We start from the raw sequence: 20,196 nt of genomic DNA, 5'->3' as shown, positions 1-20,196 counted from the left end.
CAAAAAAGTTAATTTCCATCTCTGGTGTGTGTGTGTGTGTGTGTGTGTGTGTGTGTGTGTGTGTGTGTGTGTGTGTGTGTGTGTGTGTGTGTGTGTGTGTGTGTGTGTGTGTGTGTGTGTGTGTGTGTGTGTGTGTGTGTGTGTGAGAACAATATCTGACACAACTACACAATAATTACGAGAGATTTAGCAGTTAGATTTAGGATTTGGATAAAGATTTATTATTTAGCTTATCGCGTTTTCCTGCGTGCTACAGTGAGGGTTTCAGTGCGCCCTAACAATTAATCCCCCGCCCCCTCCCTTGTCCGTTCAACTTGGGAACGTGTTTGGTTTCATTTCGCTTGTTTCGTATATTTTAATTAATTCATTAATTCATTAATTAAGGTCGCCACCAGAACCAGAATTTGCCGCCCTAGGTGATCGCCTAGGTCGCCTGTGCCGATCGCCGGTCCTGACTGGACGATAGGAAGCGGTCTGACCGGCACAGACCGCTTCTGTGCCGCGTGGTCACGGCCAGCCAACATCCACTGCAACATGCTGCTGGTCGTCTGCTCCAACCAGCCGACCCCCGCTATGGCGCACTCTTGTAATGTCAACATGCACTCATATTCCCACCTTCATTTATAGGGCTTGGTTGAATTGAACCGAATAAACCAAATAATTTCAAAAAGCATATAACATAGATTATTCCTTGTATTTTTTATTTTCTTTACAACAAAAACGGAGTGTGTGTGTGTGTGTGTGCTTTCTACAAAAATGTTGCTTTATAATGAAATGCTTTAAACGGATTGCTTTTAATAGAGGCTACTGCAGTAAAGTGTTTATAACTTGTACACTAAACGATCTGGTGTCTCTTCGTGTCTGTCGTTTTCACTCTATAAAATCTATGGTTTCACTCAGAACTTTGCCACGATTAAACTGTATTTGCAATAACATTGCTTAACAACATAACTCTGAAATAAGTAGCCTATATTGTTTTAAATTGTTTTATATTATCAACACCTAGGCTGTATTGCCATGCTGAATTTGTTTCCCTCTCGTCCACTTGGAGGAATTATTGTCCTATTCGAAATAGCCTAAATGAAACAACATGAAATACCATCTCCAGCAACTGGGTGGGGATGGAGGCCATCACGACTATATAAATATAATGCAGCCAACATTCAGCTCATAACCACACACAGATAACAGCGGAAGACCGGGACCGAGTCTCTGAATATCGAAGTCAAGCGATGAAGCCTGGTTGTGTTTCTAAGTTCCTGGTACTATTTTTTATCCTCAACATATCAAAGTCTATGGCCAAACATGGTAAGTCCCTCCTGACTGATTTGTATGGTTCTCCTGAGTAGACTAGGCCTACTAACTTTCCGACGTCGCGAAACATTTTCGCGACGTCGGAAAGTTCTCGTTAACGACGAAAAGGTTTTCCCCATAATTACCAGCGATCTGAACGCGCAAGGAAATATGCTCATTAGATCAATTCATCCATCTTTCTCCATCTATTCGGACCAACTGCATTGATTGCAGTGCAGGCTGATCTACGCACACCCTTTCTCTGTTGATTCGCCGCTCCCTTGCGTCTTTTAGTTGCGCGTGAAAAGTGTTGAGTGAAAGACGCGCGTTTGGGAAGAAGAAAATAAAGTCTTGCTTAAGGTCTGAGAACGCAAATAAATGCCTCAAACTAGTGCTGTCATTTTAAAATAACAACGTTACGTTTGTTTTATTACTGTTTTACGCAATTAATGTGGACACTCCGCTATTTGGTTTCATTTAGGCCTACTTATTAGAGCATGTAGACCTACTGCTCAATACTCAACCTAAAATTACGTCCAGGGTATCAAAATGAACAAGAACTTCTAATCTGCATTTTTATGTGATTCCTAACATCTGAACAAGAGCGAGAAAAGGCAAAAATAAAGGCCTCAAAGACGTTTTCAGAGACCTTCTCTAAAATGGCAGGATCCTTTCCAAAAACTCTTGTCTCTCTCCCTCCCTCTTTCCATGTCTACTGCCTATCCGCCGACTGTGGACCTTGAAATCAACCAGAACTTAGTTTGGTGTTACTTAGTCTATATATTATTTATGTTACAAGTGCCTTTCGAGTAAAACATGGCAAGAACAAGTCAATAGGCGTTCGTTTACTGTATCTATCCATAGGCTATGTTACAGTTCAAAATATTGATTTATTAATTAGGCTATATCATTTTAATTCAGATTTAACATTAATTCCATGTTGTTACTTTTCAATATCTGTCATTAGGCTAAATAAAGTCACGTTTGGCAATGAGCGGTGTCCAAGTAACCTATTATCGCAATATAGTCCCCAAAGGTTTTCTCATGGTTTGACAGCCCTCCTCAAAACAAAATTAAAAGGTGTCTTAAAGGAGACATATTATTTCACCAGGTGTGAGTGTGATTAGCCTAACAAGCCGTTTTGAAAATGCTGGATAGATCAGTCTACCATCCTACCCAATGGACTGAAGGAAACGTTGCTCAACTAGTGATGTCATATGGGGCAGATTTTCGAAACGGCAATATGTCCCCTTTAAAGGTCCCGAGCCGTGTGTGTGTGTGTGTGTGTGTGTGTGTGTGTGTGTGTGTGTGTGTGTGTGTGTGTGTGTGTGTGTGTGTGTGTGTGTGTGTGTGTGTGTGTGTGTGTGTGTGTGTGTGTGTGTGTGTGTGTGTGTGTGTGATTACACACACTGTAACTCAAGTGTTTGATGTTGGAGTTATGGCGCATTACACATCGGCTCTTTGACGTCTCTTGTATTTCCACAACGAGACTGTAGTTGGGGTCATCTCAGCCATGGTTGAGAAGGAATTCGGGGAAAGGAACTTTGGCATTGACTCCCTGAAGTACATGAACTGCGACATGCGGCCTGCCGCCGGTTGCCACGAGGCACCACCGCCGCGAAGCACCAACCGGCAGCAGCCAGCCAGCAGCAGGCAGCCGGCAGCGCGCGGTTCAGTCTACTTCAGATTGATGTGGAAGTGGAAGAACCAGGGACGTCGGAGAACCCGACGCGGTCGTTTGAGATTCATAATATCGTCTGGAGGCGGACACAGCTTTTGGTCGTGATAATATATATTATATAGAGCTGTCAGTTAAACGCGTTATTAACGGCGTTAACGCAAACCAATTTTAACGGCGTTAAATTTTTTAGATCGTCCTGTTTTGATCAGTATATGCCAATGTTCAAGGGCGTAACCATGGTTTAGACATTGGGGGGGGTCCAATTTTTTATTATTATTTGTTAAGTGCATTGCCTACAATTCTATATTTATATATGAAAATGTGGACATTTAGAACATAGTTTCGAGGACTACATTGACCATTTGAATTCACATCTAAAGGAATAGTGTAATAATGTAATGTCTGCCCCGCCCCCCCCCCCCCCCCCCCCCCCACACACACACACACATACACACACACTTTGTTTTGGTTAGCTGCTTACTGACCTTAAACACACCTACCAATTACAATTATGCTCTTCCAGTAGTACTGTAGCAAAAAGGATAGCTTCCAATGGAAAAATACCACATACCCATGACCACATGTCATTATGTTATCAGAAGAACAGTGGCTGACCTTCGTGATCATTTTGGTCTATATATTCTGCTTGTATTAGAAGTAGGCTACTTTTATGTATTGCTGACATGTAGGCCCAGGTTATAAACAACGTTGTAAGGCTGTCTAGTCTCAAAATTCTCACCTTATCACCTGCATGTCCAGAGCATGTCCCTGTCTGGCCACTGCTTTCAGCATGCCTGTCAAGTTACTTACTGTCTGAAAAAAACTGCGTATGCTTGGCTGTTGGTCCAGTTTCTTCTGCTTTTTAGGTAACCTCAAATCCTCCATTACTCAACTTTACTTTCTTGGCTCTCACTGAAGAAAGAGTGTGGGTAACCATGACAACGCAGAAAGTCGCGAGGTGGTTTCAAACTAAATCGCACAAGTGTACAATTAGGAGGGGGGATTCACACACTCAACAAATGGAAATAAATTGAAAATAAATAAGACATAACCAGTGATGTTGATAGGTTTTCAATGTAGTGAGTCCCCGGGACCCACAGGTGGCGAGTTGGGTGGGTCCCTGAGAAATTCAATGGGTCCCGACTCCCCAGTTTAAAAAATGTGTTTCTTTTTTATTATGATTCTATTTCTTAAATAGAATCATAATAAAAAACTATTAATTTAATTAAATTAAATTAATAGTGTTAAACTCCTTGATGGTGGTATGATATGGTTAGAGCTGGAGTAGGCCTACTCAACCGTTCATGTTTAACACTAGAAACGCCGGGCCATTTTTACTTACTCCTAGCGCCGCAAGAGGGGTCAAATGACCCCTAAGTCATTTTAATGAGAGGCTGTGCATTTGCACATAATGATCACTAGGTGGCGCCAATGAGCTATTACCGCGCGAGCGCAACATTTGTGTGTGTGTGTGTGTGTCACAAGCCTAGTCCTCACGATTTTGTCATAAATGTACATATATTCAATCAGAAGGATTGCAAAAAAATCCTGTTTGATTTGCTCATTCGACACGAATGAGCACAGCATCGAGCAGTGGAAACGTGGGTTTATTTACTATGAAGTTCGTATTTTTAATTGTTGAAATGAAATCAGCGGTGACGAGCTAGTTGTTTTGGTAGCGGCTAAATTAGCATGTCGCGATACCTTGTACAGGGGATCACGTCTGCGCCGAGTAGATGCGCAGAGGGTTGAAACAGCGCTTGTCCGATCTGCTCACAAGAAGGCCAGTTAGTTACTGTGATTAAACACGAGTTGTTTAATGTTCACAATGTATCGTTTTTCATGGGGAAAATGAGATGCGTCCCCGGGACGCATGGATAGTGAGTTTAGTGCGTCCTTTCAGATTTTAATGCGTCAGGGACGCAGGACGCGTACCTAGCAACATCACTGCATAACAAGAGGCCGATCCATTGACAGGGTTCATAAAAAGAGAACATATATTTTACATTTTATCCTGCTGTATATTGGGGGGGACAGGTTAGTATTTTCTCAACATTGGGGGGGACACGACCCCCCCAAAGAATGTGTGGTTACGCCCTTGCCAATGTTGTTATCAATAAAAAATCATTTGCAAGCCGATGGCAAGGCAAGCCGATGCACTTCACCATGTTGATAAGAGAATTTAAATTAGAAGAATTATGGGACAAAAAATTCAAGGGATATTTAGCATAGAAAAATAATTTGCGATTAATCGCGATTAATCGTGAGTTAACTATGACATTAATGCGATTAATCACGATTAAATATTTTAATCGCTTGACAGCTCTAATATTATATGATATAGATATCTACGTATAATATGATATTATTTAGACAGAGCTCCAGGTCTCCCGTGTGTCCTACAATAATTACAGAACACGGCTAAAGGCTGTGTGCGCCTCGCCATTGCGATACATCCACTGTAAACAGAGCGCATGGTCAGTGGCGTAAATATTGGTGGTGCAACCGGTGCAGCTGCCCGGGGCCCAGAGGGCATCAGGGGCCCATGGAGGAAGAAAAATATATATATCGCCCAGGGCGGCAAATGTGTCGGGGGCGCCCTTTGGTGGCGCCCTTAATTAATTAACTGAATTATACGAATATAACCCTCACCCCCCGCTCTGAAGTCCTGTCGAGGGGCACAACATTTTTGCACCCGGGCATATCACCATGATGTTACGCCACTGCGCATGGTACCGTGGCTGCAAGCAGCTCAGGGCCACACCCCCATCCTCCTCCTTGAGCCGCCTCTCTCCTCTTCATTTGCATTAAAGCTACAGACACCTACACAGCGCATTTGGGGAAAGCTCAATGTGCGACTGGCTCGTAGTGGCTGTAATTCTGCGCAACGGCTGAATATCGTCTGGAGGCGGACACAGCTTTTGGTCGTGATAATATATATTATATAGAGCTGTCAGTTAAACGCGTTATTAACGGCGTTAACGCAAACCAATTTTAACGGCGTTACATTTTTTATCGCGCGATTAACGAAATTTTTTTGTATCGTCCTGTTTTGATCAGTATATGCCAATGTTGTTATCAATAAAAAATCTTTTGCATAATTCTGCGCAGCGGCTGAATTTCGGGAACATCTTAAAATACTGTGTTTGGGGCCCACTAATATCTATATTAATACAAAAAGAAACAAAAACGAGTGGCACCTCTATTCATAAATGTGATAGGTAAGGTAAAGGGATCAAATTTAACATATGTGTTGTTTATATTACTTGCAATTGGGTTGAAGTAACCATTTGGTGAGTATTTAAAAAAAAAGTTAGATTATGTTGAATTAAAAGGCCTAAAATGCAATGGGTCCACCAGACCCAGCAGCACCTCCTGTGTAACAAAAACACGAACACCCTATGAGGGTTAAAGCATCCATGAAGTAGCATGCTATGGGACCTTTAATGTAGTCTAGGCTATCAACCCATAACAAAGTTAATAAACTAATTAAAACCACACACACTGTAACACACTGTTACCTTCTGTTAAATTTCTTATTTCTGGGTAAGACTGGGAATAAATTCTGAGGTCTTGGTTAAATACATATCTATGGCAGCAGGTGCCAGTAGGTCTATACAGCTGTGTTCCTATGTCAATGCATGATTATAGGCGCATTCATGGTCCAGGTGCTAACGAGACCCCTCATCAGAAGTCAAAAGTTCTTCAAGGCAGTTTTTTTTATCCGATAAAAAACAGTCAGAACTAAACAGAATTAAGGATTAGTTTCAAGTTTGAACGCCTTCATTTCCTTGTAGCCTATCACCTTCTATCCTTTTGCTATGAGAAGCATAATTGTATTGCCACTGTATGGAAGGCTATACTTGCCCTTATCTAAAGCTACCTGTTACCTGTCCTCCAAGTGCCTCGTGGCACATAGGGACTTTACAGAACCTTTCCATTTCTCTTGGTCTGCTGCTGCAACTCGCACCTCATCCCATGAGCCCCAGGCACCATTTCTCCTCTATTTCTCGTCCGTCCTTCTTCACGTTGTCGTAGGTCTCCCTCTTCTTCTTTTCCTTTCTGGTGCCCATTGCCACATTGCAACCCTGTCTCGTCAAAATTACGTTCCCATAGAACTATTCGGCATTCTCAATTACGTTTGTCATAAAACGTATTTTGTCCGCGATTACGTTTTATTGAACGTATTGCAAATACGTTCGTCCTCAGCCTATTTTTTGCCATTCATTAACCTCTAGGATTATGTTTGGTTGAAACGTATCCCAGATAGGTTAGATGTCAACGTATAGCACATTATTGTCATTAAGGCATATCTTCCTTTCAGGGAACGTTTCATTTAACGTATTTTGTCTGAAAAACGTATCTTGGCTGTGGATACGTGTTATTGAACATATCGCAAATACGTTCGTTGTCAACCTATTTTTTGCCATTCATTTACCTCTAGGATTATGTTTGGTTGAAACGTATTCCAAATATGTTAAATGTCAACGTATAGCACATTATTGTCATTAAGGCATATTTCCCTTTCGGGAAACGTTTCATTTAACGTTATTTTGTCCCTGATTACGTCTTATTGAACATATTGCAAATAGGTTCGTTCTCAACATTTTTGTTGTTATTTATTTAAGCTACCTCTTGGATTACAGGCTACATTTAATTGAAACGTATCCTTAATAGGCTACGTTAAATTTCGATAACACATTATTGTCAGCATGTAGGCATAAGTCTACCTCTCGGGGAAGCGTACGTTTGATTGTAATGTTAATAGTCCAACGTTATATCAACATGTCACAAGAGGAGAAATTAGCTGCTGACGGGGTAACTGTAGGAGCGGGGGTTGCTTTGTTGATTTCTTTATCTAGGGCTATAGCTGTGGTCAAAGCGGGAAGTGTGCGTTGTCTGGGCGGTTGCCTGAACTGAGCTGCAGGAAATTATGTTCACACGTTTCTTCATTCATTCATGAAGGCTATACCGGTGAACGGTGACGTCAGACTCACGCCCACCTACAAACCAATCAATGTCCACTATCAGCCTGTCCTCTCGGAAAATACGACCACGTAGGTGGTTTGTTCCGCCACAGATTACGACCCATTGGAATTTATCCAAAACGAGCGAACGAGGCCCTCTACATGTGCGGGGAACCCTTTCTCATCAAAATTACGTTCCCAGAGAACTATTCGGCATTCTCAATTACATTTGTCTAAAAAACGTTTTTTGTCCGTGATTATGTTTTATTGAACATATTGTAATGACCTCGCCGGTGACATAACGATGTCGAGTCATTAGTAATTGAAGGAACTTTTAATGGACCAAAACCAGGTCACTGAAACCCGTAACCAACGGCAGAAATCCCACCCAAAACAAACCCCGGTTACCCCGGCAACCCCCAACACGGTCTCACTCACGTGCAGGCCCCCACCCTCGTGTTCTTCCAAGGCCCTCCCCCAGCTGACCTAATGATTCGCCCTCACACTGATTGACAAGAAGAACATTACAATACATGCACACAGACAACCCAGTCGCCAAGAAAAAACGTCAGTGGTGTACGTTTCCATGAACACTGGATACGTAGCATTTCAACGTAAAAAATAGCGTGTTATACCTACAGTATCCACGTGTGCCGCTGTGGAGGCGGGTTTCGGGGTTTGGGTTTCACGGCTTTCGCGGCAAATTGTGGACACGATTGTTTAGGGGGGGGGGGGAGACTGTTGTTGACCGGGGAGGGGGGGGGGGGGGGGACACGTTTGTTGAGGGGGGACGACGACACACGATTGTGGGGGGGGGGGGGGGGACGACGACACGTTAGTTGAAGGGGGGGGGGGGGGGGGGACACGTTTGTTGAGGGGGGGTGAGACACGTTTGTAGGGGGGGGGCACGCTCGACAACGAGAGTTGGTTTTTATTGAACGCTCGACAACGAGAGTTGGTTTTTATTGAACGAGACTTCAACACGGAACAGCTGCGCGAAACGATGGTCACGTCACTCTCGGTGACGGTGTCGACAATAATGAACACACGGACAATGTTAATAGAACAACACACAACCACATAACATCCCGAACCCATTAACCCCACTTAATCCTAACAACAAAACAAGTTAACAAAAGCCCCATTTGTCAACTGAGAACCCCAATTCCCAGAATCCCCCGCGGCTCCGGAACACGGCGTAGCTTATATTAATCTTTATTATCTGAATGGGAAATGCAATATTTTAGGACAGATACACCATTAAACGCGTTTCTAATGACATTTCTAGCGAGAAATGTACATTTTCCTTACATAATCTTCAGTCAGTGAATGTGTATGATCTTTATTAATCTTTATTATCTGAATGGGAAATGCAATATTTTAGGACCGATTCACTGTTAAACGTGTTTCTAATAACATTTCTAGCGAGAAATATACTTTTTAATTGCATAATCTTCAGTCAGTGATTGTGTCTGATCTTTAGTTTTATAGTTATTAGGAGTTGATCGGCTCGCTCGCATGTTTCAACGACGTCAGGTTGCTTTCGCTAAACTAGCAGCTCACGTGCTTCCTGCGTTTGTGTTATTAAACTGTTACTTTATGTAACTTTTAATGATATCATCTTGTTAGAAACACGTATATCTGAGAGCCAACCCAGTCGCCAAAAACATACCTACGTTGACAGTGTACGTTTCGTGAACACTGGATTACGTCGCATTTCAACATAAAATAGCGTGTTATACACACACACACACGCACGCACATGCACAGACACACACACACACAAGCACACACAAGCACACACACGCACGCACAGACACACAGACACAGACACAGACACACACACACACACACACACGCACACGGTGCATTTCGCTGCTAAAACAACAACAAAAAAATATTCCCTCAAATATTATTACTTTCAAAACGTTGGCCAAAATGGCCAATAATATCTTTTTTTTTTGGGATGCTTCCAGGACATTTTGGGTGGATTTTGAACGGTATGTGGGGGGCACGTTTTTTTGCAGGACCTGGCAACCCTGCGCTGTTGCCCGAGATCTGGATCCACCCCGGTGTGGTGCTGTCTCCTTTTGACCTTTTGACCCCAGACTTCTGGGGGAATAGCTGAATCAATTCATTAGTCAATCAGAAGCATGTAAATATCTTTCCGGTGGGGTAAGAGGACGAACAAGGTGTCCTTCAGCATCTACGCTTCCAGGCGATTGCAACGGTGCCACACATGAGCATATTCGAACATGTTTAATGGTAGTAATTAGCTGTCGAAATTGGAGGCCTTAATCAATACTGAGCAGCTATTGATTTGCTTCCCGATAAAGATTTGTCACAAATGACATGTTATTTAGCATCTACACGTTGAGCTGAGTCCAATGACACCAAGAACGACACTCTAGCTAATGGTAACATGTATTTGACATGGTACACCTAGGTCTAGGACATGATCTCGGTGTAGCAAGAGGCCGAGCTTGATCTCATTGGACTCAGCTTAACGTGTAGATGCTAATTAACATGTAATTTGTCAAAAATCTCCATCGGGAAGCAAATCTATAGCTGGTCATTATTGATAAAGGCCTCCAAAATCGACAGCTAATTACTACCCCGAAACATATTCAAATATGATCATGTGTGGCACTGTTGCAATCGTCTCGAAACGTAGATGTCAAAGGACACCTTGTTTGCTCTGTTGCACCACCGGGAACATATTTTCATACTTCTAATGGATTGATTTATATTTTAAGGTTCTCGGAGTGAGACTTTAAGTGGCTGCAGCAGAAGTGTTGAGACGAAAGATGATATCAAGAGATTTATAGAATATTCCCATTCACATTATGATTCTTCGTCGTAACATCCGACCAAACATCCTTCACATTCACAGAGCGAAGATTATGAAAGTCCAGGCTCAGCAAGTGCTCCATCTCGTTGCACCTGCACCCAGCGGCTCGCTTGCAAGATTTTGGCCTGAAGATCTTCCCAGACCAACACCCTAGCCATCCAACATGCATATCTGAGAATCAGGCCTCTCTTTAATAATGACATAAAGTTATGAGAGAAACACACATTAACTTTTTGTTATCTCATAAGCGGCGTGGTGCCGGCTCCTTTTGACCTTTTGACCCCCGACTTCAAAAACGTGGCCACAGGCCAGCTGTGTCTACACACCTTTAGCCACAAATGTACACCTCCATCCCACAAAAAATGGGGACTAGAAACTAACCTCTGTCTTATGTACATTTACTGTACTGTTGGAGGTCACGCCCCTTTGCCGACCTTTTCGAGATAGCTAGGGATGCTAAAATGTTTACACACATTTCCCGGGGCCCCGTGTACGACATATCCGAGATTTGGAGTTCTAGCCCTTAGAGAAAAAAAGTTTTCCCAAATGGAGTGTCATTTGGACAAAGCCCCTCAGAAGTGTAGCCTGCAAGACCTAACGGTTCAGAATGTGGTGGAAAAACAGTTTTTGAGATAGGAAGGTCCTACCGCCCTGAAATTTTAATACCTTATTCTAGGGCCTAACTGGGACCCCCGCACCGAAACTTGGCCCGGTCGGACCCCGAGGGGAGGAAGGGGGGGCCCTTCCTGCCCGAGACTTGGCCCGGTCAGACCCCGAGGGCAGGCCCCCCCCTTCCTGCCCTCGGGGTCCGACCGGGCCAAGTTTCGGTGCGGGGGTCCCAGTTAGGCCCTAGAATAAGGTATTAAAATTTCAGGGCGGTAGGACCTTCCTATCTCAAAAACTGTTTTTCCACCACATTCTGAACCGTTAGGTCTTGCAGGCTACACTTCTGAGGGGCTTTGTCCAAATGACACTCCATTTGGGAAAACTTTTTTTCTCTAAGGGCTAGAACTCCAAATCTCGGATATGTCGTACACGGGGCCCCGGGAAATGTGTGTAAACATTTTAGCATCCCTAGCTATCTCGAAAAGGTCGGCAAAGGGGCGTGACCTCCAACAGTACAGTAAATGTACATAAGACAGAGGTTAGTTTCTAGTCCCCATTTTTTGTGGGATGGAGGTGTACATTTGTGGCTAAAGGTGTGTAGACACAGCTGGCCTGTGGCCACGTTTTTGAAGTCGGGGGTCAAAAGGTCAAAAGGAGCCGGCACCACGCCGCTTATGAGATAACAAAAAGTTAATGTGTGTTTCTCTCATAACTTTATGTCATTATTAAAGAGAGGCCTGATTCTCAGATATGCATGTTGGATGGCTAGGGTGTTGGTCTGGGAAGATCTTCAGGCCAAAATCTTGCAAGCGAGCCGCTGGGTGCAGGTGCAACGAGATGGAGCACTTGCTGAGCCTGGACTTTCATAATCTTCGCTCTGTGAATGTGAAGGATGTTTGGTCGGATGTTACGACGAAGAATCATAATGTGAATGGGAATATTCTATAAATCTCTTGATATCATCTTTCGTCTCAACACTTCTGCTGCAGCCACTTAAAGTCTCACTCCGAGAACCTTAAAATATAAATCAATCCATTAGAAGTATGAAAATATGTTCCCGGTGGTGCAACAGAGCAAACAAGGTGTCCTTTGACATCTACGTTTCGAGACGATTGCAACAGTGCCACACATGATCATATTTGAATATGTTTCGGGGTAGTAATTAGCTGTCGATTTTGGAGGCCTTTATCAATAATGACCAGCTATAGATTTGCTTCCCGATGGAGATTTTTGACAAATTACATGTTAATTAGCATCTACACGTTAAGCTGAGTCCAATGAGATCAAGCTCGGCCTCTTGCTACACCGAGATCATGTCCTAGACCTAGGTGTACCATGTCAAATACATGTTACCATTAGCTAGAGTGTCGTTCTTGGTGTCATTGGACTCAGCTCAACGTGTAGATGCTAAATAACATGTCATTTGTGACAAATCTTTATCGGGAAGCAAATCAATAGCTGCTCAGTATTGATTAAGGCCTCCAATTTCGACAGCTAATTACTACCATTAAACATGTTCGAATATGCTCATGTGTGGCACCGTTGCAATCGCCTGGAAGCGTAGATGCTGAAGGACACCTTGTTCGTCCTCTTACCCCACCGGAAAGATATTTACATGCTTCTGATTGACTAATGAATTGATTCAGCTATTCCCCCAGAAGTCTGGGGTCAAAAGGTCAAAAGGAGACAGCACCACACCGGGGTGGATCCAGATCTCGGGCAACAGCGCAGGGTTGCCAGGTCCTGCAAAAAAACGTGCCCCCCACATACCGTTCAAAATCCACCCAAAATGTCCTGGAAGCATCCCAAAAAAAAAAGATATTATTGGCCATTTTGGCCAACGTTTTGAAAGTAATAATATTTGAGGGAATATTTTTTTGTTGTTGTTTTAGCAGCGAAATGCACCGTGTGCGTGTGTGTGTGTGTGTGTGTGTGTCTGTGTCTGTGTCTGTGTGTCTGTGCGTGCGTGTGTGTGCTTGTGTGTGCTTGTGTGTGTGTGTGTCTGTGCATGTGCGTGCGTGTGTGTGTGTGTATAACACGCTATTTTATGTTGAAATGCGACGTAATCCAGTGTTCACGAAACGTACACTGTCAACGTAGGTATGTTTTTGGCGACTGGGTTGGCTCTCAGATATACGTGTTTCTAACAAGATGATATCATTAAAAGTTACATAAAGTAACAGTTTAATAACACAAACGCAGGAAGCACGTGAGCTGCTAGTTTAGCGAAAGCAACCTGACGTCGTTGAAACATGCGAGCGAGCCGATCAACTCCTAATAACTATAAAACTAAAGATCAGACACAATCACTGACTGAAGATTATGCAATTAAAAAGTATATTTCTCGCTAGAAATGTTATTAGAAACACGTTTAACGGTGAATCGGTCCTAAAATATTGCATTTCCCATTCAGATAATAAAGATTAATAAAGATCATACACATTCACTGACTGAAGATTATGTAAGGAAAATGTACATTTCTCGCTAGAAATGTCATTAGAAACGCGTTTAATGGTGTATCTGTCCTAAAATATTGCATTTCCCATTCAGATAATAAAGATTAATATAAGCTACGCCGTGTTCCGGAGCCGCGGGGGATTCTGGGAATTGGGGTTCTCAGTTGACAAATGGGGCTTTTGTTAACTTGTTTTGTTGTTAGGATTAAGTGGGGTTAATGGGTTCGGGATGTTATGTGGTTGTGTGTTGTTCTATTAACATTGTCCGTGTGTTCATTATTGTCGACACCGTCACCGAGAGTGACGTGACCATCGTTTCGCGCAGCTGTTCCGTGTTGAAGTCTCGTTCAATAAAAACCAACTCTCGTTGTCGAGCGTTCAATAAAAACCAACTCTCGTTGTCGAGCGTGCCCCCCCCCTACAAACGTGTCTCACCCCCCCTCAACAAACGTGTCCCCCCCCCCCCCCCCCTTCAACTAACGTGTCGTCCCCCCCCCCCCCCCCCCACAATCGTGTGTCGTCGTCCCCCCTCAACAAACGTGTCCCCCCCCCCCCCCCCCTCCCCGGTCAACAACAGTCTCCCCCCCCCCCCCTAAACAATCGTGTCCACAATTTGCCGCGAAAGCCGTGAAACCCAAACCCCGAAACCCGCCTCCACAGCGGCACACGTGGATACTGTAGGTATAACACGCTATTTTTTACGTTGAAATGCTACGTATCCAGTGTTCATGGAAACGTACACCACTGACGTTTTTTCTTGGCGACTGGGTTGTCTGTGTGCATGTATTGTAATGTTCTTCTTGTCAATCAGTGTGAGGGCGAATCATTAGGTCAGCTGGGGGAGGGCCTTGGAAGAACACGAGGGTGGGGGCCTGCACGTGAGTGAGACCGTGTTGGGGGTTGCCGGGGTAACCGGGGTTTGTTTTGGGTGGGATTTCTGCCGTTGGTTACGGGTTTCAGTGACCTGGTTTTGGTCCATTAAAAGTTCCTTCAATTACTAATGACTCGACATCGTTATGTCACCGGCGAGGTCATTACAATATGTTCAATAAAACATAATCACGGACAAAAAACGTTTTTTAGACAAATGTAATTGAGAATGCCGAATAGTTCTCTGGGAACGTAATTTTGATGAGAAAGGGTTCCCCGCACATGTAGAGGGCCTCGTTCGCTCGTTTTGGATAAATTCCAATGGGTCGTAATCTGTGGCGGAACAAACCACCTACGTGGTCGTATTTTCCGAGAGGACAGGCTGATAGTGGACATTGATTGGTTTGTAGGTGGGCGTGAGTCTGACGTCACCGTTCACCGGTATAGCCTTCATGAATGAATGAAGAAACGTGTGAACATAATTTCCTGCAGCTCAGTTCAGGCAACCGCCCAGACAACGCACACTTCCCGCTTTGACCACAGCTATAGCCCTAGATAAAGAAATCAACAAAGCAACCCCCGCTCCTACAGTTACCCCGTCAGCAGCTAATTTCTCCTCTTGTGACATGTTGATATAACGTTGGACTATTAACATTACAATCAAACGTACGCTTCCCCGAGAGGTAGACTTATGCCTACATGCTGACAATAATGTGTTATCGAAATTTAACGTAGCCTATTAAGGATACGTTTCAATTAAATGTAGCCTGTAATCCAAGAGGTAGCTTAAATAAATAACAACAAAAATGTTGAGAACGAACCTATTTGCAATATGTTCAATAAGACGTAATCAGGGACAAAATAACGTTAAATGAAACGTTTCCCGAAAGGGAAATATGCCTTAATGACAATAATGTGCTATACGTTGACATTTAACATATTTGGAATACGTTTCATCCAAACATAATCCTAGAGGTAAATGAATGGCAAAAAATAGGTTGACAACGAACGTATTTGCGATATGTTCAATAACACGTATCCACAGCCAAGATACGTTTTTCAGACAAAATACGTTAAATGAAACGTTCCCTGAAAGGAAGATATGCCTTAATGACAATAATGTGCTATACGTTGGCATCTAACCTATCTGGGATACGTTTCAACCAAACATAATCCTAGAGGTTAATGAATGGCAAAAAATAGGCTGAGGACGAACGTATTTGCAATACGTTCAATAAAACGTAATCGCGGACAAAATACGTTTTATGACAAACGTAATTGAGAATGCCGAATAGTTCTATGGGAACGTAATTTTGACGAGACAGGGTTGCACATTGCCATCACTTTCTCTATTCTGCCTCAAGATATGGCCGATCATCTTCCATCTTCTGATCTTCCCTTCCTCCCTCAGTGGTTTCATCTCAGCTCTCTTAAGCAGGTCCTCAGTCCTGATATGATCGTGCCATCGGACACGGAGAATTCTGCGCAGGCACTTGTTATTGAATACCAGATGCAGAGCGAATTCAAATCGCCGGTGTTCCAATTTCTGCTCCATTGTCAGATTTTGCTACCGTAGTGCACTGTAAATATAAAAAGTTTAGAAAACTCAAAATTGCAAGGCAACTTACTGCAATCAATTTTTGAGTTTTGAGCCCATCAAAAGATAATTTTCTTCTTTAGACAAACTTGAAAGTTAGAGTTATACCAACTAAGATTTTTATATTTTACAAAACTCAAAAAAGTAAGTCAGGGTTGTTAACTTAATATTTCAAATTAAGGTTAACATTATTTAAAAAAAACACACAGTGCACCGCACACCCAACCAACGGACATGCAAGTCTCGGTAACGGTGGCGGCAACACTACACACAATAAACAACACACAAACAATAAAGACCCCAAACCCGTTAACCCCACTTAACCTAACGGAAACAAATTGACGAAAGGCAATAAACCCCTTTTTCCCAACCGGAATCACGAATACCCAGACTCCCCGGGGGGTAGGAGTCGCCACAATATTTACCATCTGAAAATTCCGTTAGGAAACCCTGTATTTTCGAAAGTGTCGAAATGCGCATGTGCACCGTCGTTGGCCCAGCCTCAGACAGAAGCTGTGTTCGAAATCGTTCCCTATACACTCACTCACTATTCCCCTATATCAGGGGTTCTCAAAGTTTTGACAACTGAGGGCCAATTTAGGAACCCAAAATTTGACTGAGGGCCGCCAAAGGAAAAAAAAAAATTGGCGGGAAACGCCGTCAGCATCCCAGTGGTCAAAAAAAACATTGCACTGTGGACCTCCGGGAGTGAGGTCAAGTGAGGTCTAAATCACGAAACTGAGGTTCACCCTTTCAAAATAATGTACAGTCGGATTAAAACTAACAAATGTAAAAGGATTTAATTGAAAGCTAGAGAGAGTCGAATTTTCTCTTTATATTTATTTAAATTAATATTGATTTAATAATAAAAATAAAAAAGTTTTTTTTTTTTTTTTATAACTTACATAATTATGTATGTCATTGCGGGCCGCCAGGAATGATTCCGCGGGCCGCCATTGGCCCGCGGGCCGCACTTTGAGAACCAATGTCCTACATAGTGTTCATGATATAGTGCACTATATAGGGAACGAACAAACGAGAATACGGACACTACTAACCCCATTTATCACTTCACAATCTGGAAATAGTAATACACGCCTTCATCACATCACGGCTGGATTACTGCAACTCCCTTTACCTAGGACTCCCTCAATCACTCCTCTCTTGCCTTCAGTTGGTCCAGAGCTCCGCAGCAAGGCTGCTGACTGGATCCAGAAAGCGGGATCATATAACCCCCATCCTAGCATCCCTCCACTGGTTGCCCATCCAGCACAGAATTCATTTTAAAACCGTACTTATGGTTTTTAATGCCCTAAATGGCCTGGCCCCGCCCTACATCACAGAGCTCATCCACCACCACTCAGCACCCAGGTCCCTTAGATCAGGTAGCTTGGGTCTCCTACACGTTCCACGCACTAGGCTAAAACAGAGGGTTGACAGGGCTTTTGCTGTGGCTGCCCCCCCGCCTTTGGAACGAGCTGCCGCCTGCAGTCAGAAACGCTCCTTCCATCACCATTTTTAAATCTAGGCTTAAAACACACCTTTTCTTCCTGGCCTTTCCTCCCCTTTTGTGATATCTCGTTTATTTTATATGTTTTTATCTATGTCTATGTATGTGGTATGTGTTCCTTTTATATGCCTCTTTGCACCATGTACGGCACTTTGGCCAGTGAAAACTGTTTTTAAATGTGCCTTATAAATACATTTTACTTTTACTTTACTTACTTTTTACTACGCTGAACATTTCTAAACCTAATTTGCGTCCGTAAATGCGCCGGGTATTTGTGTGACGTGATGCGCCCACATCATCTAAACAAACCGGGCTGGAGGTTGTATTGATGTTGAATGTTACATTTCCTTGTTCAAGTTTTTTTAAATTAATTTTGAATGTTAAATATTCTATGTTAAATCCCAAATAAATTGTTGACATTTCTAAACGCAAGCTGGAGACTCCATCTCCAGCTTGCGTTTAGAAAATGTGGACATTTTCTAAATTATTTTAGAAAATTAATAATTAATTATTTTTCGCGGTTATTCAGCTTCTTCTTCTCCTCCGGAAAAACACGACCGCATTGCATTGTGGTATACGGGAGTAACATGTAGGGTACATCGTATGTACACTCAAATTTGGGGTATTTTAAGTGCACTATATAGTGCATGAAATTAACCACTGAGAATTCGAACACCCCTACAAAATGGCGAGCACCCTATATAGTACACTATATCCGTGATAGGGAACGATTTCGAACACAGCTAGAGTCTGACTTACAGTGAGCCCAACTCTTGACCCAAAACTCAACATTGTTGGTTGGACTAAATTGCATTGCACAGTTGACATGAATACTTAATGTTTAATATTAAATTTACTCAGAAATCATAATGAGACCAACAATTTTAAGTTTTTGTTTTTACAGTGTGCGACTCGACAGCGGAGTCTATCAAATCATGCTACCCATCAGAAAATGCTACCTTACGTCACAAGCGTGACGTAAAGCTAAGGCCACAAAAACGCGCATAACGCTCCTAACTTGACGCTTGATCATTGTGTGTCACAAAAATGGTTCAACGCGCCTAACAGGCCTGTCGCTGCGCTGGGTTTAGGAGTCTGAGGTAGGAAACCCAAACGCTGCCGTGTTTGGGTGCATGATAGAGCTTAGATCGGGGATATAAATAACAATAATACGGTTAAATAACTTCACATGGTGTGTCTGGTGTGTTTCCAGCATTCGTAGTGTTGATCAGCAGAGATATAGTCCGCCAAGATGTTGAGGTTGCTTAGAGCAGAGCAGTCCATGCAAGTGAATGGAGCGTTCCCTCTTTGTCATAACTATCAAACCAAACATCCTTCACATTCACCAAGCGAACATTATGAAAGTAAAATGCACATTTCTCGCTAAAAATGTTTACATAAACGCTTTTAATGGCGTAACTATGTTACTATTTCCACCCAGAATAAAGAAAGATGTCCGCCATATGCTTCTGTGCAAGCGTCACTACTCTCTGCCAGTGACGTCGGGTCAAGCTCCACGCTGGTTGGCTATCGCAGCTAAGCGTCACGCGTAGGCGTGTCAAAAGTTCAATTTTTTTAACTTTGCGCGTTGGTGCGTTGGGCGCGTTCTCAAATCGTTATTTTATTTTAAGGCATTTATTGCAAATATATACAGCCTTATTTTTTGTGCAGTCGGTGGGCACATTTTTTAATTTTATTATTTTTTTTTTAAATGTGCCCACCGACTGCACAATCCACACTGCACCTACCAAATAAAACAATTAAAAGAGAATTACAATTTACAATGAGATACATTGTATGGTATTATGCACACACATTTTTGAGTCAATTAATTATACAAAGCACATATTTAACGTTATACTTTATCTTTTCAATCATGCTCTCATCTGCATTTTCTTCGGCAAAGGAGCACGCCACACAGAAGTCCTCTGCATTCCCTAGAAACAATGGTTTTCATAAGCTTTTAAAACTCCTATCATTCTGTGAGTAAATAAATCATGGTACGCAACAAATGTATAATTTGTGAATAAAAAAGAAAAAACATTTCAAAAAAGTATTCACACACATACTTAAATATATACATGTGTCACAAATACCTCCCTATTATTTATGCTATAGACACTAAAAGCATTATGTTTTCTGTAGCACTGAACAAATGACGACTAAAATAAAAGTGTAATAAATAGGTATGTGTAACAATATGTTCTCTTACAGACCATTGGTTTGGGGATGATAGGCAGCTGTCACACTTCTTTGAATAGCCAAAATACTGCAAAGGCTGGTGTTGAGCTGAAATTAAATCAGTTAAAGTAAAAAAAATAGCATTACTAAAATGCACATACTTCACTAACAAACTCTCTTCCCT

The 20,196-nt window shown here is 42.6% G+C and overlaps 1 protein-coding gene across 1 annotated transcript in view; it reads left to right on the top strand.

Annotated features, from left to right (window-relative positions):
- Positions 1 to 1,152: 1,152 nt before the first annotated feature.
- The window catches only part of LOC130380650 (proteinase-activated receptor 2-like), a 38,708-nt gene continuing 19,664 nt past the window's right edge, over positions 1,153 to 20,196 (top strand). The window contains exon 1 of the mRNA XM_056587921.1: positions 1,153 to 1,308. Within this exon, the coding sequence (XP_056443896.1) occupies positions 1,233 to 1,308 (76 nt within the window). The 5' untranslated portion in view covers positions 1,153 to 1,232. The remainder of the gene's footprint in view (positions 1,309 to 20,196) is intronic.

Source organism: Gadus chalcogrammus, chromosome 4, assembly GCF_026213295.1.
Source record: "Gadus chalcogrammus isolate NIFS_2021 chromosome 4, NIFS_Gcha_1.0, whole genome shotgun sequence".
NCBI classification, from domain to species: domain Eukaryota; kingdom Metazoa; phylum Chordata; class Actinopteri; order Gadiformes; family Gadidae; genus Gadus; species Gadus chalcogrammus.
The sequence above is the reverse complement of the archived record's forward strand: the minus strand, read 5'-3'. Positions and strand labels throughout refer to the sequence as shown.